The sequence below is a fragment of the Mastomys coucha genome, unplaced genomic scaffold, assembly GCF_008632895.1.
Source record: "Mastomys coucha isolate ucsf_1 unplaced genomic scaffold, UCSF_Mcou_1 pScaffold22, whole genome shotgun sequence".
Taxonomy (NCBI): domain Eukaryota; kingdom Metazoa; phylum Chordata; class Mammalia; order Rodentia; family Muridae; genus Mastomys; species Mastomys coucha.
The window spans coordinates 220,429,876-220,453,888 of NW_022196905.1; the positions used below are offsets into that span (position 1 = coordinate 220,429,876).

Genomic DNA, 24,013 nt, shown 5'->3' on the forward strand with positions numbered 1-24,013 from the left:
CCAAGGTCTTCTCCTCCCATTGATGACCAACTTGGCCATCCTCTGTTATGCACATGCTGCTGGAGCCATGTGTTCCCCCATGTGTATTCTTTAGTTGGAGATTAGTTCCTGGGAGCTCTGAGGGCACTAGTTAGTTCATATGGTTGCTCATGTTAACTGCAAACCCTTCTAGCTCCTTCATTGGGGAGCCTGTACTAAGTCTAATGGTTGGCTGTGAGCCTCTACTTCTGTATTAGTTGTGTACGGTCAGAGCCTCTCAGGAGACAGTTTTCTCAGGCTCCTGTCATCTGGCACTTGTTGGCATCCACAATAGTGTCTAGATTTGATGACTGAATGTGGGTAGGATTCCCAGTTGGACCAGAGTCTGAATTGTCCTTCCTTTACTCTCTGCTCCAAACTAAGCCTCTACAACTCCTTCCATGGGTATTTTGTTCTCCCTTTTAAGAAGGAACGAAGTATCCTCATTCTGGGTTTCTTTCTCCTTGAGTTTCTTATGGTTTGTGGTTTGTACTTTGTATATTCTGATCTTCTAAGCTAATATCCACTTATCAGAAAATGCATACCATGTGTGCTCTTTTGTGATTGGGTTACCTCACTCAGGATAATATTCTCCAGGTCCATCCATTTCCCCAAGAATTTCATAAATTCATTGTTTTTAATAGCTGAGTAGTACTTCATTGTATAGATGTACCACATTTTCTATATCCATTCCTCTGTTGAGGGACATCTGGGTTGTTTCTAGTTTCTGGCTATTATAAATAAGGCTACTAAGAATATAGTGGAGCATGTGCCCTTATTACATGTTGGAACATCTTCTGGATATATGGCCAGGAGTGATATAGCTGGGTCCTCAGGTAGTTTCTCTCCATTTAGTTTGATGTTGGCTACTGGTTTTCTGTATATTGCTTTTACTATGTTTAGGTATGGGCCTTGAATTCATGATCTTTCCAAGACTTTTATCATGAAGGGATGTTGGATTTTGTCAAATGCTTTCTCAGCATCTAATGAGATGATCTTGTGTTTTTTATTTGAGTTTGTTTATACAGTGAATTAGGTTGATGGATTTCCAAATATTGAACCATCCCTGCATCCCTGGGATGAAGCCTACTTGATCATGATGGATGATCGTTTTGATGTGTTCTTGGATTCGGTTTGCCAGAATTTTATTGAGTATTTTTGCATCGATGTTCATAAGGGAAATTGGTCTGAAGTTTTCTTTCTTTGTTAGGTCTTTATATGGTTTGGGTATAAGAGTAATTTTGGATTTGTAGAATGAATTGGGTAGAATACCCTCTGTTTCTATTTTGTGGAAAAGTTTGAGGAGTATTGGTATTAGGTCTTCTTTGAAGGTCTGATAAAAATCTGCACTAAACCCATCTGGTCCAGGACTTTTTTTGGTTGAGAGACTATTAATGACTGTTTCTATTTCATGAGCAGATATGGGACTGTTTAGATCATTGATCTGATCTTGATTTAACTTTGTTACTAGGTATCTGTCTAGAAAATTGTCCATTTTATCCATGTTTTCCAGTTTTGTTGAATATAAGTTTTTGTAGTAGGCTCTCATGATTTTTTTGATTTCCTCAGTGTCTGTTGTTGTGTCTCCCTTTTCATTTCTGATCTTGTTAATTAGGATAATGTCTCTATGCCCTCTAGTTAGTCAGACTAAGGGTTTATCTATTTTGTTGATTTTCTCAAGAACCAGCTCCTGGTTTGGTTGTTTCTTTGTATAGTTCTTTTTGTTTCTATTTGGTTGATTTCAGCCCTGAGTTTAATTATTTCCTGCTTTTGACTACTCTTGGGTGAATTTGCTTCTTTTTGTTTTAGAGCTTTCAGATGTGCTGTCAAATTGCTGGTATATGATCTTTCCAGTTTCTTTATGTAGCCACTTAAAGGTATGAGATTTCCTCTTAGGATTGCTTTCATTGTGTCCCACAAGTTTGGGTATGTTGTGGCTTCATTTTTTATTAAACTCTAGAAAGTCTTTAATTTCTTTCTTTATTTCTTCCTTGACCAAGTTGTCATTGAGTAGAGTGTTGTTGAGCTTCCATATATGTGTGGGAATTCTGTTGTTTATCTTGTTATTGAGGAGCATCCTTAGTCCATGATGGATCTGACAGGATGCAGGGAATTATTTTAATCATCTTGTATCTGTTGAGGCCTGATCTGTGACCAATTGTATGGTCAATTTTAGAGAAGGTACCATGAGGTGCTGAGAAGGTATATCCTTTTGTTTTAGGATAAAAAATTCTATAAATATCTATTAAATCCATCCGTTTCATAACTTCTGTTAGTCTTACCATGTCTTTGTTTAGTTTCTGTTTCCATGATCTGTCCATTGCAGAGAGTGGGGTGTTGAAATCTTCTACTATTATTGTGTGCGGTGCAATGTGTGCTTTGAGCTTTAGTAAACTTTCTTGTATGAATGTAGATGCCCTTGCATTTGGAGCATAGAGGTTCAGAATTGAAAGTTACTCTTGGTAGACCATAACTTTGATGAATATGAAGTGTCCCTCCTTATCTTTTTTGATCACTTTAGGGTGAAAGTTGATTTTATTTGATATTAGAATGGCTACTCCAGCTTTTTTCTTGGGACCGTTGCCTTGGAGAATAATTTTCCATCCTTTTATTCTGAGGTCGTGTCTGTCTTTGTCACTCAAGTGTGTTTCCTGTATGCAACAAAATGTTGGGTCCTGTTTATATACCCAGACTGATAGTCTATGTCTTTTTATTGGGGAATTGAGTCCATTGATATTAATAGATATTAAGGAAAGGTAATTGTTGCTTCCTGTTATTTTTGGTGTTAGAGTTGGAAATCTGTTCATGTGGCTATCTTCTTTTAATTTTGTTGGAAAATTACTTTTTTGTTTTTTCTTGGATGTAGTTTCCCTCCTTGTGTTGAAATTTTTCATTTATTACCCTTTGAAAGGCTGGATTTGTGGAAATATATTGTGCAAATTTGGTTTTGTCACGGAATACTTTGGTTTCTCCATCTACGGTAATTGAGAGTTTTGCTGAGTATAGTAACCTGGGCTGGCATTTGTGTTCTCTTAAGGTCTATATGACATCAACCCAGGATCTTCTGGCTTTCATAGTCTCTGGCAAGAAGTCTGGTGTAATTCTGAGAGGCCTTTCTTTATATGTTACTTGACCTTTTCCCCTCACTGCTTTTAATATTCTTTCTCTGTTTTGTGCATTTGGTGTTTTGACTATTATATGGAGGGAGGAATTTCTTTTCTGGTCCAGACTATTTGGAGTTCTATAGGCTTCTTGTATATTCATGGGCATCTCTTTCTTTAGGTTAGGGAAGTTTTCTTCTATAATTTTGTTGAAGATATTTATTGGCCCTTTAAGTTGGAGGTCTTCACTCTCTTTTATACCTATTATCCTTAGGTTTGGTCTTCTCATTATGTCCTGGATTTCCTGGATGTTTTGGGTTAGAAGCTTTTTGCATTTTGCATTTTCTTTGACTGTTGTGTCAATGTTTTCTATGGTATCTTCTGCCCTTGAGATTCTCTCTTTTATCTCTTGTATTCTGTTGGTGATGCTTGCATCTATGGTTCCTGACTTCTTTCCTAGGATTTCTATCTCCAGAGTTGTCTCTCTTTGTGATTTCTTAACTGTTTCTACTTCCATTTTTAGGTGCTGAATGGTTTTGTTCAATTCCTTCACCTGTTTGGTAGTGCTTTTCTGTAATTCTTTAAGGGATTTTTGTGTTTCCTCTTTAAGGGCTTCTACTTGTTTACTTGTGTTCTCCTGTAATTCTTTAAGGGATTTTTGGGTTTCCTCTTTAAGGGCTTGAACCTGTGTGCCTGTGTTCTCCTGTATTTCTTTAAGGGAGTTATTCATGTTCTTCTTAAATTTCTCCATCACCATCATGAGATATGATTTTGGATCCAAATCTTGCTTTTCTGGTGTTTTGGGATATCCAGGACTTGCTGTGGTGGGAGTACTAGGTTCTGGTGAAGCCAAGTAATCTTGGTTTCTGTTGGTAAGATTCTTGCTTTGCCTTTCGCCGTCTGTTGATCTCTGGTGTTAGATGTTTCTTGCTGTCTCTGGCTGGAGCTTGCTCCTCCTGTGGGTCTGTAAGCCTGTGTCTGCTCTTCTGGGAGATCAGCTCTCCTCAGGTAAGACCTGAGCCTCTGGGTTGGAGCCCTCCCCTAAGGCAATCTCTCTGCTTGCAGGGAAGGGGCAGAGAGGGCTCTGGATCTGCAGAACCTTCACTTAGGTGAAGAGGGAAGTAGGAAGGATCCTGTGCTGGCTGCCCTACCAATTCTGAAGCCCGTGCCTCCTGGCTGGGCCCGCCTCCTCCTAGGTGAAGAGGGTAGAAACCATTTGTGTTTTCTTAATTGTTTCTAGTTCCACTTTTAGGTCTTGGATCACTTTATTCAATTCCTTCACCTGTTTACCAGTGTTTTCCTATATTTCTTTCAGTGAATTAGTTATTGATATCCTCCTTCAAGGACTCTATTATCATGAGATAGGATTTTAAGCCAGACTCCTAACCGTAACCCTAACCCTAACCCTAACCCTAACCCATAGCCCCTAGCCCCTAACCTCTAACCCCTAACCCCTAACCATAACCCTAATTCTAGCCCTAGCCTGATTTTTCTGATTTTCAGGTGAGTTGGTGTATTCAGGGCTTACTGTGGTATGAGAACTGGGTTCTGATGATGCCTATGTATTTTGGCTTCTATTGCTTTTCGTCTTGAGCTTGCCTTTCACCATCTGGATATCCCTTGTATTTGTTAATCTGACTGTATGGAGTCTGCCTCTTTTGTCCCTGGGTTGCTTCAGGAGATAAAACAATTTTCTTAGTGGGAGGAGTGGAATAGCTAACACAGCTTTGTCTCCTTCATTAATGCTAGTTGTCAGGGAGTTAATGAGTGATAGAATCAAATTTTAATCAAAACACACTTGGAACCTAAATTTTCTATGAGTCCAAGGAGAAATTTTCTTTCTTTCTTTTTACCAAGAAGACTAGTTTGAAAAACAAACACCAATTTAAGCATAGATCTTATAAGTCATTTAATTACATAAGTGAACCCCAGAGGAGGCAAAGGAAGAAAGCTTTGTGTTTCCCTAGCTCTTTTCCCCACATCCAGCAGGAAAAAGGAAGCAAGTGAGGGGAAAGGAGAGAAATATGATTGCACCTTCAGCAATTTCAGGAAGCATCTTGTTAAGCCCCGTGAAGCCAGAAGGGTATGTTCAAGTGCACTGAAGTGTGAAGTTTTATGTAGCATGTCTATGCCTCTCCATATACTCAGAACACACACACACACACACACACACACACACACACACACACTTCTTTGAGCTTGAAAAATGTAAGTCAAAATCCCCCTGAGGTTTCCTTTGGAGATTTAACTCTAGCATAGAAAGAGGCTTACTACTCAAAACCTTTTTCTCAAATTCATTGACTCCTGTCTTTGGCCCATTCTTCCTGTGTTTTTCTTCTTTCCTTTCTTGTCTGTCTTTCATCTCTGATTCACATTCTTTCATACCTCCCTTGCCTACAATAGTGGTGTGGATGAGCGATGTTGGGGAGGGCAGAGGAAGAACTAAAGCATTACAGTTAAGTTCCAGGATGAGGACTTGGGTTGAAAAAATTTCCCCTTTTCCTCCTGCCTTCTCTCTATTCTGTATCTTTCAATCCCTGAACAGAAGTGAAAAAAAAAGTCCATGTTTTAAAGCACAGTTTTCCCAATAGCTAAATGTAATGGTAGAATTTGCATGGGTTTTGTTATAACCCTTATGGTGGAAAATGATAGCCACTTGTACCAGGATATTTGTAGTGAGTATGGAAACAAATGGTTGGATTTTGGTTTTATTTAAAAGGAAAAGGCAGGCTTTCTATTGTAGTCAAGGAAATGGGAGAAGCTAGTAGTCATATTATTATGTAAAATGCAGAAAGGTGCAACTGAGCTGGTTGTTTGAGAATGGGGAGTAAAGTGGGGACTCCTTTTGACATATTTAGTTAGATCTGCTCACAGATGTTTCGTTTAAGCTGGAGTTAGGCTTAGAGATGTGCACTGAGGTACTTTGCCCATGGCTGACACATTTAAACCACAAGATTAATTGCTTAGGAATGTCATATGGATTCCACAACCAACATTCTAAGGATTTAGACTTGCTGGTACTAGAAGAACAACAGGTAAGATAGGCCAGCAGAAATAGACTAAGGTACGTGAAATATGTAAGAGGGTATGTATCCATGTTCTTATTGTATTTAGCTTTATATAATCACTTTTTTGAATCACTTTTTATTTAATACAAATATAATGTGAAACCAATTTCAATTTCTATCATATATAATTTGTTTTTATATTCTATTGATCTTTTCCAAGGATTTTTTTCTTCTTATTTTAGCTTATTTTCTTCTTGATTTAGCTTATTAGCACAAATATTTGGATTCAGTCTAAATCTCAGACTGATATAAAAAGCTATTTTTCTACATAATTTAAATATATTCACAAATTTCTATTTAAAAAACTTAACTGTTAAAATATATCACATGTTCAAAGAGTAAGGCATTCAACAGAGACATGCAATACCGCATTATCTTGGACAGAAGCATTGACCTTCCCTGTGGAAAAATGAACCTTTCAGCCTCACTAAGATCCCCATCACTAAAGGAGAATATAATAGGGACCAATGGATGCTCCATAACAGTCTCACAGAAGACCTGACTGAACCCAAAGAGGCAGGATTCTGGGTTATGTCCAAGGCTGTGATTGAGCAGGCTCAGAGCCAGAGGATGATGTAGTCATGAGAGAAAAGATAAAAGGGTAATAGGGAATGTTAGAAGAGACAGTAATGATGGGAAGGGAACCAGAGGAATGTAAGTAGAATGTAAAGAATATCTGTAAACATCGCCTGATAAAAATGCTGAGAAATCAGAGTAACTTAAGTGTTTAAAAAAAAAAAAGACTCATTGTGAATGATCCAGTATTTAGAGGGGAACCTCAAAATCAAACCAAGACCAGGTGTCTCTACTACAATTATGTAGTTGTTCATTTGTATCAATACCTCCCGAGGATTTGCTACCAATGCAGAGCCCACTTTATACCTGCAAATACTCACCTAAGGCAAAAGGAACAAAAGCATATAAGAAACATATATACAAGACATCATGTGGAGAATTCTAAAAGAATTTTAGGGCAGAAAATGAGAAAAAGATAAAGGGAAAGTAAACAATATCTGCAAATTACATCAGAATGAAATGTCAGAAAAACCAAGAAGGAACAGAGGCAGGTGTCACAAAGATGGGACAGGAGATAGAGTAAGATGCATCAGAAATAGCATACTGAGAAAAAAAGTCATGTGAGCAGAGAGATGGAAGAACACCTGGCCTTGAGCAAATTAGCTTTCTAAGGACAAAGCTGTGGGGTCTGTCAGTTGTGGACTCTGTCAGTCTCTATAAATCCAGAAGGTAGATGGTGGTACCAGGAAATTAGGCCAGTGAAACAGGCCACAGTGAATGTAGCACACAGTGTTTTCTGTAGGTGGTATGCAGTGAGTCCTCACCTCTCTAACCACTCTGTGGTGCCACGTCAATACCTTTAGACAACTGTTTGATTTGCAAAAGTCATGGGGAGTTGTTTTATTTTTTGAAGACTGGAGAGTTGAGTTGTGTAGCATTCTTAATCGGAAAGGCAGCTCAAGACAAGAGAAAGAATGGACACTAGACTGTCCAGACCATAGTGTAGCTCTCCGTTCTCCAAGGCTGTGACTACCATTGCTCTTTTGTTCTCTCATGCCATTAGTTCAAACATGCAAGGACATTTATTATAATTACTTTGCAAAATGGTACATACATTGTGAGGAGTATATTATCGCCTTTTAAAATATTTAAACAGCTTTCATTGAGGAACCAAGAAAAAGAAAGAGGAAAAACTGCTTTCTAGATAGTAATTTTTTTCAAAAAATGAAAATGAAATGATGGAAATTTAAATATTTTATTTAGTAACTATAAGGAAAATATTTTACAAATATTCAAACCAGCCTTTGATGCATTTTAAAAACAAGTTGTTTGACTATTGACTATAAAAGGGTATAGAAAAGTTTGCACCAAGTTTTCGAGTGCAGAGACTATGCCTCCCTCTCCCTCCCTCTCCCTCCCTCTCCTTCCCTCTCCCTCCCTCTCCCTCCCTCTCCCTCCCTCTCCCTCCCTCTTCCTCCCTCTTCCTTCCCCTCTCTTGGTTGCCTTCCATTCCTTCACATCCTGGCAGGCAAAGCCTGCTTTGTGCTCCTGATTCCTTGGCTCCACATAATCCCTCCTCTCATCAGATTCCCCATCAGTTCTTGTATAATGATTATGAAAGTTAACGATTCCTAATTAGTAACCAGTTTCCAGGTTTTTAAGCTAAATTTAAGAACAAGTGTGGAGGTATAATAGTATAATAAAGCTTTAGATTCAATCTTTTCCCTTTAAAATAGAAAGTCCTATTTGGCCCCTTGGAGTTGATTTATTTTCTCTTCATTTTTGAGTTCATAGTTTTAGTTACTCTCTTGGGCTTGTCACTGTCATAGAGAAAAGTACAGGTACTGTATGGAATGTTTGCTTCCTATAAAGCATTGTTTTAGTCTCTGCATGTGAGTGTCTCTGAATTTAAATATTCAGTAGATTTGCTTACATAATTGGTTCTTCCTACTGGGGATAATAAAGCTCCTGAAAGATTTCACAGTATACTGAGCTTCAAGCCAGGGTTTATACCTCAGCCCATGTTCAACTATTTGGGCAGGTTTTCTTTAGTGATTATTGTTATCAGTCATTTTTTGAGTCCTTCTTAACATATATAATCATATGCAATCTTTCTTTTGGTTGATCAATGGCTGGATTTCCATTATCTAGCCTTAAATCTATATAAATCAATCTTATCTCTGTTCTTACTTGGTAAGTAAGAGTAATGAAGTTTGAGTTTGTTTTGCCTCTGATCCTCAGGTATTCAGTTGCAGATAGTGTCCATGCCTTGCTTAACTGGCTGCTGTCCTTGTTTTTGCAGCACCGGCTACCAGTTTATTTACTATTCACCCGAGAACACAGCGAAGGCGAGGGAAGTTCTCAGTAGCATCAATCAGCTGCAACCTCTCATCGCGACTCATGCAGACCTGCTGCTAAACTCAGCCAGCCAGCGTTCTCCAGACAGCCTGAAGAGCTCTTTAAAGCTGCTTTCAGAAAAAGTAAGATTCAAATCTTGACTCCAATGGGGAAAGCAAAATCCCCATCGGGGGTTGCCTTCTAACGGCATCACCTTTCATGGCATCTGGAAATGTAAAAGAGACTAGGTTAAAAGTAAACTTCAAAGCATTGCCACAGGATCAAACTGAATTGGCTTCTTTCTCTTTGTGCGTTTCATATGCATTATTTCTTTCTCTTGTAGGAAATGAAATTTTATTGCCTGATATATAGTTCTTCTTTTCTATGCTATTCTTATTGCTTCTTTTGGTTTGGCTGAGTAAGTGAACTGAATGTCGAAGTGAAGTGAATTAGGTTTCAAAATTATTTTCCTTTGATAATCAAATAATTCTTATGCATAGTGATGTCACTTGATTTGAAGCAGATTCTGGATGTGGATCCCATCAGTGAGATAAGACAATCTCTCCTTTGTCTTCTACAACATTATCAAATGGGAAAAGATTATCAATACTACAAAAAAATGTTAATTGTTTAAAACACGGTAGACCTTTAGCTTTGCTTTGTCCAAAAGTGTCTCTACATATACATTAGATAAAGATGGTTAGGCCTGGGGGCATATGCACAGTGTAGATAATTAGAACTACTCTAAAACATACAACCAAAGTGGAAAGAAACCAAAGAGCAAGATTTTAAATAGTAAAACTAAACATCCTAAGTTTATTAAACTCAGCTCATCTGCCTAGTATATGTACACACTTTTGTACTCCCTTAGGAGGCATTTTAAATAAATACACAGTATAGAACCTGACCAAAGAAAATGCTTCTAAAAATTCTGGAATAATTCTCCACTCTGGTTCTTTGCCACCCTGAAGGCAATGTTTGTAGAACTTAAACTGTTCATTTCTATATATTATTCTTACAAGAGAAAACTAAGATGTGCATTCATTGAAAAGTAGACATTTTTTTTTGTTCAGAAGGGCCAAATGACTTTTCTAATAAATTTAAAAGAAAGAACCTATCCCAGGATTTCTGGTTTAAACCTGGTGACTTTCCATGCTACAACATCTATGTCTCTATGTCTATCATACAAAGCAGCAAAAGCTGGCCATATTTTATCAGTAGCTACTTTGTGTCAAGAAAGGGACCTCCAGAACTCATTTTTTGTTTGTTTAATCTTCACAATTGTTGGGTATGTATTACCTTCATTCCACAAAGGAAAGGTCTAAAATTTAGATAAACTAAAAAGCCACAAAATTGTAAAGTTTGAATCATTCCTAGGAAACCAATAAAGCCTACGTGATCTAGCTATTGAAGCCAGGTTACTTTATCTAAATTAAATACTTTACACATTTCCTTAATTAATGTTTTGATTTATTTTTAACTTTGGCAAACTCTTGTAGGATTAGATGGATCAGAAGAAAACCCCAAAGATAGCTATCTACAGTGAAATAGTGAAATCTCACTTTGATTCATCTCTTTTTGGGGTGGGTAATGGGAGGAGGTGCACTTTTTCTGAGTTCACCTAAGCAGAAAGTCTTAAAAAATAGTGCATGTGCAGAGAAGTATTTCTATTCTTCCTGTGCACTGGGCAGGGGTGTGTCATTTCATGCATCATTTGCAGCTCACTGTGGGGATGGAGAGGGCACTCTCTCTACCTTTAATGCAGCATCACTCTACCGTTTTCTTAAGTTTTCTGTGGAGTAGTAAGGGTTTGTCTGCTGATAAATCTCCTGACTCAAATTAACAGGATTGCTCTTAAAGTTAAGTTTGTAAGTCATATAGCCTTTTAAGGATCCACACCTGGAGTTCCAAAGAGTTCTGTAAGTCAACAATTTTGCATGGTCTTTGGAAGGAGTCAGTCTTGGTCCTTGATTTCAGCATGAAGAAAAGTTTAGTATCATTCATTTAAGTATAATTTAATATTCTGCTTTATGTCTCTGCATTTCTTTCAGTTCTGTTACATGAGAAGACAAAAGTTACCCCACTATTAGAACACACATTTATTTTTGACAGGGTTTCTCTATGTAGTCCTGACTGCCTTGGAACTCACTTTATAGACCAAACTGACCTCAAACTCAGAGACCTTCCTACCTCTGCTTCCTGAGTGCTGGGATTAAAGGCATGTGCCACTACACTTGGTGATAGTATCTACTTTTAAAATAAATTTGTAAAGTTGATTTAAGGCATAAATATGACCTTAGTGTTCAAAGGTCACTGGTTGAAGCAAATTGCCATTTTAGTAATTTAGACTCTTGATGTAATGATAATGGCAGACAAGAGTGGCTTTTGCCTCAGGATCAATTAAAGGCACCATTTCAGTGACATCCTCAACTTTAACAACTACATGTGTTAGCTATTATCATTCTAATATTTACTATTGATAATCTCATCAAGTGGTATTAGTTTTCTCATTGTAAACTGACACACAGAAAAGTTAAACAATTGTTAATACTCACACAAGTTGTGTCACTGTCTCAGGCTTCTTTGAGCACATGCCACTATATACTGTCTTTGAAGATTGCCCTGATATAGTGGGCTAATCAACATGTGGGGGAGAAAGTGTAAGGGAAACATCAAAATAGTGACTCTTTACTGTATATTTTTGTCCTAGAATATACAACTTCAGTAAGATAACACTATAATTTAGAACCTCTTATGTAGCCCTATGTGGTATAGGAGATTAAACCTAAGTGCTCACACATGTCAGTCAGATACACTGAGCTATTTCTGTCACCCTTGTCTTAATGTGTCTTCTAATGGACAGTTGTTCTTGGTAGGAACTTATTAGTCCATAAAAATATTAAAGATGTAATTCAGTACAGCAAGCTCTGAATTTAGCTGGAGAATTCCATCAAGAAGGGCACAATTATCATATAAAAGTTAGAATTTTAACAAACGCTGCCAATAGTTGAGTTGGATGAGTTGAAAATGTAATTTTCCTTTCCTTAAAAATACAAATAATATCGTGAATGAACAGAATTCAAGGAAAGATGTAATGAGAAGTTAAGGGGAATATAGATAGTACATAGATATCCCATAGATCAGAAATATGAGTGACATTAGCCTTCAAATGACCACCTGTTCCCTCCATTCCATAGAAAGTCGTTGTCCAGCTCAGCAAAAAATAAAAATAAAATAAATAAAATAAATAAATAAAGAGGGTCCCATTTCAAGTAACCTAAGTTTACAGAACAAAGCAGTCTTTAAAAAACATATAATAAAAATTAAGAAACTGATAATAGTAAATCAAACTGTATGCCAGTCAATAAACAAATACTAAATTTGGGTTGAAAAATTTCTGGAGAGATGGTTCAGTGGTTAAGGGCTCTAACTGATCTTACAGGGGACCTCAGTTTGCTTTCTAGCAGTTCCATGGCAGTTCTCAACTGTCTCTAACTCCTTCAGTGCATTCCATGCCCTCTTCTGGCCCCGCAAGTAAATGATACAGAGAAAACTTTATTAAAATTACATTTTTCTTAGTGTAATTTAAAATTATCTTTATGAATTATTTGAGAATGTTATAAAATATATCTTGATTATTATATTCAGACTCCACAAAGAAAAAAATTCTGGAGGCTAGATTAATTATGAGAATACTTTCTACTTTATATTATTGTAAATATGTGAAAAAAGAAATTAAAAAATAATGACAAAAATATAATTATTTTCTGATTGCAGAGACATTATTCAGAAAGTAAAATATGCAGTCTGGAGAAATGGCTCAACAGTTAAAAACACTTGCTTCTTTTCCCGAAGAATGGGCCTGAATGTCCCACACCTATGTCTGACCGCACATCATGTCCTGAATCCCCAGATACAGACTATCTGAAACTGTACTCACATGCACAAACACACACTAGACAGACAGGCAGATAGACAGACAGACACACCATATATATATATGTATATGTATATATATGTGTGTGTGTGTGTGTGTGTGTGTGTGTGTGTGTATAAATTTGTAAGGAAGATGTTAAAGTAAAAAGAAGCTAGTCAGATAGCTCAAAGAATTAGGACACCTGTGGCCTCACCTGATATCTTATGCTCAAGTTCCATGACTCACGTCAGGGAAAAAAATGATTCTTGCAAGTTGTTCTCTGACCTCCAGAAAATTTAATTAAAAACAAAAAGAGAAAAGACAAGTCATGAACTTAGAAAAATATATGGAAAATATATGTCTCATAATGGTCCTGTATCAGAATATATAAAGTGTCATGCAACTTAACAAGACAAGCATTCCAATTAATAAAGGGAAAAATATTAAAAAGACATTCCACCACAAAATATATATGAGTGGGAAATAAGTACGTGGAAAGTTTCTCAGCATCATTTTTTTCAGCAGAGAAATGCAAATGAGATTCCACTAACCACCTATTGAAATACAAAATGCAAATGAGATTCCACTAGCTACCTATTGAAATACAAAATGCAAATGAGATTTCACTAGCCACCTATTAAATGAAGCAACTTGCAGAACACTGTATATGTAAATAAAGAAATGGAGAATGAAAATTCTCCTTCACACAGCCCTGATACCTAGTCATCTAATTAATACCTAGCTATTTCTCCAATAGTTTATTCTGTGAGCTGGGGAGATGGCCACTTAGGGAAAGGGCTTGTTGTGCAAATGTGAAGACATAAGTCTGTATTTTCAGAAACTCATGAAATGCAGGGTACAGGGGCATAGAGAAGTATTTCTAGCACTCCTACAGTGAGATGGAAAGTGGGACCAGGTACTCTGGTAAATAGCACAAACAACCTAAGAAAGACCCGGTGGAAGAGACCAAGATTCTGCGTTGTCTTCTGATGTCTGCACATGTGCCATGGTATGGGCCCACTGACACCCACAACCACACTCCCACCCACACTCATACTCACACTCACATGTGCCATGGTATGGCCCACTGACACTGACACCCACACCCACACCCCACCCCCACTCACACTCACAGAAAGACAATTTTGAAGATAGGAAACTCATTCTTCTGGCATATAGAAAACCAAGTCCAGATATCCGCTTTGTGCAATAGAGTCATAATGTATATTTTCATTACTGGTCAGTATTGGGCATTGCTCTATAAGTCACGATTCTGGGCCACCTTTTAAAACTTTTAAAATATGGTATATTATTTAGTGCTAAGACTTTGGTGTTTACATTTTAATATTTGTGGCTTTTAACTAACATCCTGAAGAAGGAGAGGGCACCCCATAAAGGCACTGTTGGGGAGTGTTTACTGGACTACAGAAAGAAGATTTACTGTGGAGGTAAAGGCAAGGTCTGATTCTTAAATTACTGGGACAGTTTTGGTAGAAGGAACTGGAGAGAAATCCAACATGAAGAAGTCAGAGAAAATTATCTAACTTTTACTCCTCTTATTTAATGAATGTTTATCAAGAAAAATAAGACATTTCCCTTAGCCACATGAATCTTCCAAATGAAATATTTAATTTCTTTAAAAAAAAAAAACAATCAAATGTGACTGTGTGTACAGGTTTCAAAAGGCCCAGAGAGCTTCCAATGATCCAAAAAAGTTTTTCCATAGACAAAGAAAGTCAAGACTTGTGTATTATGGGTTTTGTGGAAGATTTTATTATTTCCTTGTATTTAGCTGTTTTAGGACAATTCTGGTTGTAGAAAGCCAGTCTTCAAGAAACTATTGTATTATCTTCCAAGTGATATTTTAAAAAGTGAAGTAGAGCGTCTACGTATCTGTGTTTGGGGAAAAGTGATCAAATGTACTTTATAAGGTTCTAGTTGGTGTGAATAGCCATGACTCTACATAGTAATCATGCAAGTTTTCAGGAATCATAGCTGTAGTAGCAGAGATGTAGAGAAGCCCAACTAAGAATGTATTGAATCAATAAAAGTAATTAGCAAGAAGTAAAATATTTGACTAACCATAATGGGGGTAAATTCACAGTTTTAATAATTAAAGTGGTATTGATGAGCATATTCAGGTTATTGGAAATTATGTGAACAGCATGCTTATCCATTTCCTTTTATCCACACTGACTGGATAGAGCATCACGTATCTAATTTTTTCATTATTATTTATTATGCATATTCCATAGTCATTCTAATGCTTATTGCATGTGCGTTAAGCCGGGCTAACGTTTCATAATTTATTTTAAAGTACTTTCCAATTGTTAACGTTTCATGTCCAGTTTTCCACATTTACTTTTTTCTTACAAGGTGACTAATATATATATCTGTTGACCTTTGACAAGTGTCAATAAACTTTTGCAGCATTAATAATCCCATGGGCAGCTTGTAGCAAGGAAATTTAGTTCTGAGAAATGTACATGTTCAAAATGTGTGGGGACTCAGACTGAGGGAAGGGACACAGATGTTTAGACTGCTTGCAAGTGATGGTTGGGTTGGAATGAGGAAAGAATACTGAACTTGGGAGACAACTGAGAACATGCTTTATTTGGGCCAAGAAGTGTGTTAACAAAGATCATAGCCTTACTCTCCTCCCACCCTCCCTCCCTCCCTTCTTCCCTCCCTCCCTCCCTCCCTCCCTTTGTTTCTTTCATGGTGATTTGTTTGAGAATTTCCTATACAAGTTCATACATGTGACACTTAGTCCCCAGTTGGTGGAATTGTTTGACATGTATTAAGCAGAGATGTGGCCTTGTTAATGGATGTGTCACAGGAGGAAGGTTTTGACATTTCAAAAACCCATATCTGTCCCAGTTGTTCTTTGTGCCACTCGGTTGTGTATTGAAAAGTGTGCTCACAGCTACTGCTCTAGCACCATGCCCACCTCCCCCCGTGCCATGCTTTCCGCCCTGATGACCATGGACTCACCTGAAATGCTAAGCCCCAAATAAATTCTCTTTTTTTGTAAGTTTCCTTCGTTATAGTGCCACACCATAGCAATAGAAAAGCAGCTAATATAGTTTTATATCTGATTAATGATCAATTACAAGATCTATCCCAGCTCTAGAATGTTGCAATCTATTGGAAGAGAATATAGAGCTATAGTAAATAATTTCTGGTACTTATTTACACAGGGATTTTGTGATTTTCTTTTATTACTGACAGTTACAAGAAGATACAGAGAAAGTTTACTAATTTCTAGTTACTCATAGCACTGTTGATTGTATAGTAATAGTAGACCAAGAAATAGTTATTTTGAAATGTAGCAATGATTAAGTTAGCATTATCAGAAGTTGTTGCATTAAAGAATGATATCAATTACATCAAAAAATAAATTAGGCTAAGGATCTTTCCCTAACTGACTACAAGCTATGACCCACACTGGTCAATGCTGGCTTGTCTCTGTAGTGTTTGAACATGATGTTAGGCCACACACGTGCTATGTTTACTATATTAAAGAAAATCAATTACTGCATCTTTCGGTCTATTACAGCATGAAGCTATTGAACATTTCATCAGAAAATTACAAAGTACAGTCAGAAAGTTCTTTACTGCTGGGAAGCTGATGATATTCTAGCATTTACTGTGTATTTACCACTAGCTTGTAATATATTCTAAGCCAAATTTCACCTTAACTTCATTAATGTGGTAAAGGAGACAGTTTGGGGATGATGATAAATTATGAAAAGCTAATATTTCCATGGAGAAGACTGCTCTTTTGTCTCTTCTATTGAGATCTTTCCATGATGTAAAAATATTCTGAATATAAAAATATGAAAATATATTTTTTTGCAATGAAGTCTTTTTTTTTCTGTATTCATTGCCTCTGTTTTATAACATGATCAGGTTTTCTTTTGGGGTATATTTGGAATTACTTGAGAGATACAGTAGGTAGTTGTTGAAATGATTATCCCCAGTGAAATATATCTGTGAAGACTGTGGAGCTCAAAGAGAGGAGGCTGAGGAGACAGATGGTGTTTATAGTACATTTAATACCTCAGCATTTACTTTAAAACTGGAGGACTCCAATCTTTGGCAGCATCCCAAAGCCAAACTCATTCCCATTGATTGGTATGAATCACTCTCCCTCCTTGGCTCCTGGGCCTTTTCCACCACACACACCTCTTAAGTGCCAATAAATCTGCAATTGACCCTTTTACAGCTCTATACAGAGATGCCTACCTTGGGTTTCTAATCCTTGTCAATATCTTTGCAGACTGAGCTTTTTGTCCATGCCTTCAAGGATCAGCTGGTCAGAAGTGCTCTCTTAGCTCTCTACACGGCAAGGCCAGGAGGCATCCTCAAGAAGACACCCTCTCCTAAGGTCAGCACAGAGGAGAAAAGTACCCAGCAGGATACCCCACAGCTTAGAAGACAAGACTCCATACCACACCATTCTGACTATGATGATGAAGAGTGGGTAAGTCTCCTCACACCAGTTACTCTCATGCTTCAGTGGGAAGAAATGCAGGGGGCATAATAAGAAAGTCCCACTTCTCCATTTATATATATATGTATACACACACACACACATATATATATATATATACATATATATATATATATATATGCAAACAGTTATATATAAATATGTATACATATATATATACATATATATATATATATATATATATATACACATATGTATACCCCAAACACACCCAAAAGAAAACTTGATCATTTTACTTCTATTTCATATTTAAAGCATAAGCAAAGATAAAAAAATAAAACTCACAAAAAAAACTTTGTTGCAAAAAAAACATATTCAGAGTATTTGCACATCATGGAAAGATCTCAACAGAAATCACAACAGAAATGTGGATAGATAGGACAAGCTTTCTCGTAAGATTAAGTTGAACTTGAAAATTGTATTTCTGATCAAAATTATTTGTTATTGATATGTTATTTATTATCAAATAAATCATGTGAATAACCATGAATAGTCATTGAATTATGCTATCAAAATTACCAAATCTTACAATTCATTTCCTTACTCATTTCTAAGCTATTTAAAATCTCTAAACTTTTGCAGACAAAGACTAAAAAGTCATGGGTGTCAGCCATGACTTGGCATATCAAGTTGTTGTAAGACTAGGCATGTCATCTACTGAGGCTAGACAACGCAACTCAGTTAGGGGAAAGAGATCCAAAAGCTGGCCAAGGAGTAAGAGACAGCCCCTGGCCCTGCGTTAGGAGTCCCATAGGAAGACCCAGTTGTGCAACAGTTGCATATGGCAGAGTGTCTAGGTCTGTCCCATGCATGCTCTCTGGTTGACAGTTCAGTCTCTGTGAGCTCCTGTGGGTCCAGGTTAGTTGGTTCTGTAGCTTCTTTTGTGGTGTCCTGGCTCCAGGAGGCCTCCCCTTTTCTAATTATAAGAGGAGGAGGGATGGATAGAATGAGAGGCCAGGTGAGACTTAGGGACAGGGAGGAGAGGAAGTGAGGAAGCTGTGATTGGCATGTAAAGTAAATAAGAACTTAATAAAAAGTAAAGTTTGAAAGCATTGTCCTAAACGAGAGTGACCAATAAGTCTCCTCAGTCCTATTAGATACAACAAATATTTACATTGTTGCTAGGTAAAGAGTTACTTATTTACATACTTTAAAGCACATATTCATGTTTAATTGAGAGTGGACATAAAGATTCCTAAATCCCACCTGCTGGTGATTCTGTGAATAAATAGATATTGCTTACAGGGGCTCTGACATATATGCCCTGTGTATTTATCAGAATAGTTACTGGTGAAGGAGAATTAACAGAAGAAGCAAGCAGTGTGAGAGGAACTGACTTAGAGAGGAATAGGACAGGACGGGGAAGGGTACAGAGGCAGGAAGAATAGTGAGCTGTCATGAGTCCTACTGTAGACATCCCCCACGTACCTATCAGTACATATATATTCACACACATGTGCATGCACACTGGAATCCCTTTGTTGTATCACGTGCTTAAGAAAATATGTGCACTGGCTGAACTAGATGTTTCGTTTTTAGTTAACCATTTTTTTCTTTTCTTTCCTGGAATTTTAGAGTGCTTAGGATAGGGTATTTAAAAGGCCATATCTCTAAAACAGTGTTTGAGGACCTCTGAGATAGCAACTGATCTTTCTTTTGGTACAGTTTCTACCACAGGAAGCATTCTCGAGGTAAGCACTGAAGGAGTGTTGTGGTTGCTGATGAAGATTGCTTTTCCCACGTGGCAGCATTTCAAAAGAGCAAGTCAGATACTTCTTCAATTTAACCTCACCTTCTTCAATTTATTCAGAGCTCCAAGAGGTGTATGCTTCTTAACCTCACTCAAGTTCAATTTTCTCAGCTGTAAAATGAAAAGTGTACCTGTTCTGCTTAGCTCTTAGGATGTATGTACAGGAGGTAGTTTGTCATTTTGTGGTGATGCCTGGACAGGTCTAGTCAGATTTAGTGGCAGTGTTATTGATATGTTGTTCTTGGTGAAAATATGTGACTTACAGTCTTATTATGACAACCAAATCTATCCCTAGAGACCTGTAGTAATATACATATATGTCTAATATATTAACATATATTATGTTAACATATTATATGCTAATATGTGTAATTATAGATATATATGTATAATTATGTTATTAACATATTAACATATAGGAGATTAGCCAAATACACTCTCAATGATAGCTCAATGGCAAGATTAGCCAAATAGCTCCTCAATGATAACTCAGAGTTAACAAATAAAAATGTTGAAACAAAGGTTGGAATACTTTCTCTGGCAATAGGATTTCAACAAACCCAGTTTGAATTCAGATTGTCCTGTGATGCACAAAAAAGAGAGATCCAAGTCATTTGGTGGGGAGGTTTTCAAAGAGCCCTTGCCTTCATTAAGAGTGGACATTTTTCCTAAGTCATTACAATTGCACATGGGAGGCCCTCAGGACACCCTAGGGCCTCTAAGAGCCTACAGTGTACTCAGAAACCTAGAAAAACCAGTGGCAGCTTGAGAGGTCCACACAGAAAGGTGCAAGAGTTTCACGGTCAGAATGAGGCTTCATAGGCCATTATGGACATGGGCATGAGAACAGAGGTTAACCATTCAAGAAATGGAACCGAGTGTGTGAATCCTTGTGGGGAGAGGTAGTGACTTAGACAAAATGCACAGATATTTGCCATTATTATTAATTTTCCTGGTTTTGTTTTTTTAAATTGATGAAATTTTATCATAGCTCTAATGGAAAGACCATTTGGTAGTTAAAGGTGATGATGGATAGCTTTAGGCCCGCATAGAATATGAAACTCACTTCTCATCAAAGGAGTCTTAAGAGAAACATTTTCTTCAGCTGAGATATACAAAGGACTTGAAGAGCTTTGCTGAAGTAGGCTGGACTAGATGGATGCTTGTGTCCTTCCCACATAAAGGAGAGCCTTCCATTTAAAGAAGGACAGGGAAGATGGAAGAAGAGAAAGGAGGAAGCTTTAGAACTGATTAGGAGCCATTTTAGCAACATTTGGAATAAGAATGAGGATCTCCAAGCTTGTGGAGGACCCGCCAAGGTGAGCTGTGGTCTGCATGGCTCTCTGCTTACCACAGGCCATTCTCTTGGTTTTCATCTTCGCTTAATAGGTCTTCATGCTCCTGTGTCTTCTTCTACATGTTAGGAATCTCCTCCAAAGGTCATTATTTCTTGAAATCATAGAAATAGTTCTTCAAAGCCTAACACAGTTAGAAGCAACTCACGTTCTAGAAGTTAACTATAATTCCCTCCTCCAAATATTTCCTCTTTGCTAACCATTGCTGTGATGATTCTATAGCATTCTTACTGATCTTCTCCAGCAATCAGCTTTTACCAGTAAGGTTCCTCTGCCAAAAGACTTAATCTCCATAAAAAGAAAAAAATGCTCAGCAGTCATAGTAGCCATGTAATATTATATTCAAAATGTTCTTTACCTCTGACTAATATAGTAAACCTGGAGAAAGCATAGATAATAGAAATAAATGTCTTTAGAGATGCTGCTACATTATTTGGAACATAAGTTAGTGTTATTACTTTTCTTATCTAGTTGTTATAAAAGTACTAGGATTGATTACTAATGTAGTCAACACCTGAAAGCAACTCTGTTTGAAATGAATGCAATCAGGTTTCAGTGACATAGGAAAATGTTCTCCGATGACTTAAGTAGGCTTCAGTTTAAATGTAAGATTGTATAGGTCCATTTGTTAAAAACTCTGCTGGCTTCACTTAGCTTCCAGAAGTTTACTGTAGTAATAAGCTGGAAGCCTACAGCTTCTAATAAACATCTAAGGAGTAAAGACATCTCCGTAAACTACTCTTGAGTCCATTCCGATGCATCTAACAACCTTTTCTTTGTAATCATGAAAAACCCTACATTTTTTGTGTGAGGCTGTTCTGGTTTCAACTATCTAGAGAAACTGATGACAAGAATGTGGCTGGTAATTATCAAGCAGATATGACCGGTTGAAAGTGAAATGAGCCATACCGGAAAATGCTTGTTATTTGATAAATTTTACTTATTAAATGATTGAATGCTCTACAGGTTTGTTTTCCTAAAAAGTTAGTAAACAATGAAACCCCAATGGAATATTTAGGGAATGTTTTGTGGCAATATGTGCCAGGAAATTGACTAGCGCAGCATCCTTCATCTTCCAGCCAGTGAAGATGGCATATTGCATTTATCTCTGTACCCCACTAGAACAGATGCTTCTAGCAGCTGGGATCCCAAGATTAGTTTGTCCAGGATATGAAAGCACATCATCTAACCAAACTATTAGGCTGTCCCAGATTTTGTGGCTTCAGTAATTATACCATTCTCTACAATATTGTGGTTTAATTCCAGCATTACTACGTTGGTGGGTTTGGAGCTAAAACTGGCTATTCCTAGTTTGCTTGATCTTATCATACTTTAAATCCTGATCCATTATAGTGAGGCACACAACTAGTAAAACTGTTCCTACTATTGGAAATATCCTAAACTATCATTTCACATTGAATTACATTTCAGCATTCAAATTACTGAACTGATTTCTGCTTCATGTTGTACCCATGAATTAATGTTTATTCTGGGAACAAGAAGTTTCAGGATGCCCCTCAGGAGAAGAATTGCTGTAAAAAACATGGATGCACACTGCACATTTCCAAAAGCTATACATTTGAAAGTTTTTACCATGGAAAAAGATCAAGGTTTGAGAGAACGTGTATTTACTTGACTTAAACATTGGGGAATGCATGTACATTAACACAGTATAAGGCACTGCATCTGTATGCATAAATGTTGTTCAAATATAGCAAGTAATTACAAGGTTTAAAATGAGTTATAAACCTGATTCATAGACAAAATTTAATCTTTCCTAAGCTAGCATACATTTTCTTCTCTGTTTCATGATACATGTTTTTATGTTCACACAAGAAAATGAGTGCCATGCTTAGTTTATAATCAAATCCATAGCAATATTTATGTTAAAAGTTCCACTAACCAGGTTTAAGTATAATCAGAAAATTAATTAAGGCTTCTCTGTAACTCAGTGATTCCAAGTATCCTGCTTTAGAATCAGATCTCATAAATGGCTTTCTGAAGGGTTCTTACAAACACTATACTGTGACCTTTGTCTAGTGATGTCTGCAGCAAACACAATGTCTACAAATGTCTACATTTGTGGGAGTGCTGATAGATATGTTTATACTACCCTAAGTAGTGGAAGTGAACATAGATGGTCATCAAACAATATTCAAGACGATGCACATTCAGCCAGGTAAGCCCATAGCAGAGAGTCATAGTCTGCATCCTGAATGCCTCTTGCAGGTTACTCTGTCCATCTTTCACCTCACCTATAGTGACAAGAAGTTCAGAGTCAATCCAAACACAGTTGCATCTACACAAGTTAACCAAAACGTATTTCCATCTGTTCTCTGACTAGCTAGAGTTATGTTATGGGAAACCATTGACATAAGAAGGTATTAAATCCTTACAAGTAACTAATCCTTATAGCCAGCCCGGCACTAACTAACATATGATTAAGCTTCTTCATCTGCAGTGCCCTGTAACTTAAATTTACACATTAAAATATGACCATTCATTTCTAACATTTTTGACAGATAACTGTGCACATGTATGTGTGTATTTGCTTATATATATATTTTCAAATCTAAATGTTATTGTTTACTATTTACTCTTGGATCCTATCTATACATAGCCTATGAAATTCTGAATTGTAGGAAGTTGATTCTAGTTCCTTTTTTAATATTCTTTGTGCACTTAATAAACCTCTAAAGGAAGCTCATTCAATTTCTTCTTCACTATTGTTTTATTGGTTACCAAAATAGCTTGTGAACCAGTGGTGATCAGTACACAGTTATATGGTGAATTAATTTTCTTAAAATGAGTCTTCTTACTTTGAAGAACATAAGATTTTAATTTCTTATAATTATCTACTTATGTCTAACATAACATTTTTAACATTAGAACTCATTAATTCTTTTACAATTTTTGTTCTCCAAGCAGTGAGAAGTTACCAGGTATCTCCTTTCCTCATTTGCTTCAAGGTTTCACAGCTTCTATTAATATTTCTAAGCCATACTATTCTTTGTCAGGATAAAATTTTAGGAAAATTAGGGTTTTTATTTATAATTTTATACTGTCATATTGATGTGTTTTGGTCAAATCTACCAAGCCCCATTTTACATCCAGTGTCTTTCCTAGTCCCCTGTCCCTGGCCCATCTGTCTTTCAAATGCTTTCTCTTCCTAAAGTGCTGAGACCCCTTAGTGCTGCCTGAAGGTGTATGGCAAGGAACAGCTACTGAAGCACAGGCAGCCTTGTTCTTTTTATTTAATTTTGTTCCAACACCAAAGTGACTATTCTAGCCATCTTCCAATTCTTCCTCTCTCAACCATACACCCCACTCTTTAGCAATGCAGTGGCTATTCATCTGTCAGCAGAGAGAAGGAAAACTCTAAAAGTGCTGATCAGAGGCTACTGAACCAAGGTCTATGAGAACCTCAATGTTCTAG

At 37.0% G+C, this 24,013-nt stretch overlaps 1 protein-coding gene across 23 annotated transcripts in view; it reads left to right on the forward strand.

The window, feature by feature from the left end:
• Inpp4b (inositol polyphosphate-4-phosphatase type II B) overlaps positions 1 to 24,013 on the forward strand; it is a 752,337-nt gene that overhangs the window by 623,208 nt on the left and 105,116 nt on the right. For all 23 annotated transcript variants that reach the window (XM_031340451.1, XM_031340446.1, XM_031340450.1 and 20 more), the window contains 2 exons: positions 9,006 to 9,183; positions 17,239 to 17,442. In XM_031340451.1, coding sequence (XP_031196311.1) covers positions 9,006 to 9,183; positions 17,239 to 17,442 — 382 coding nt within the window. The remainder of the gene's footprint in view (positions 1 to 9,005; positions 9,184 to 17,238; positions 17,443 to 24,013) is intronic.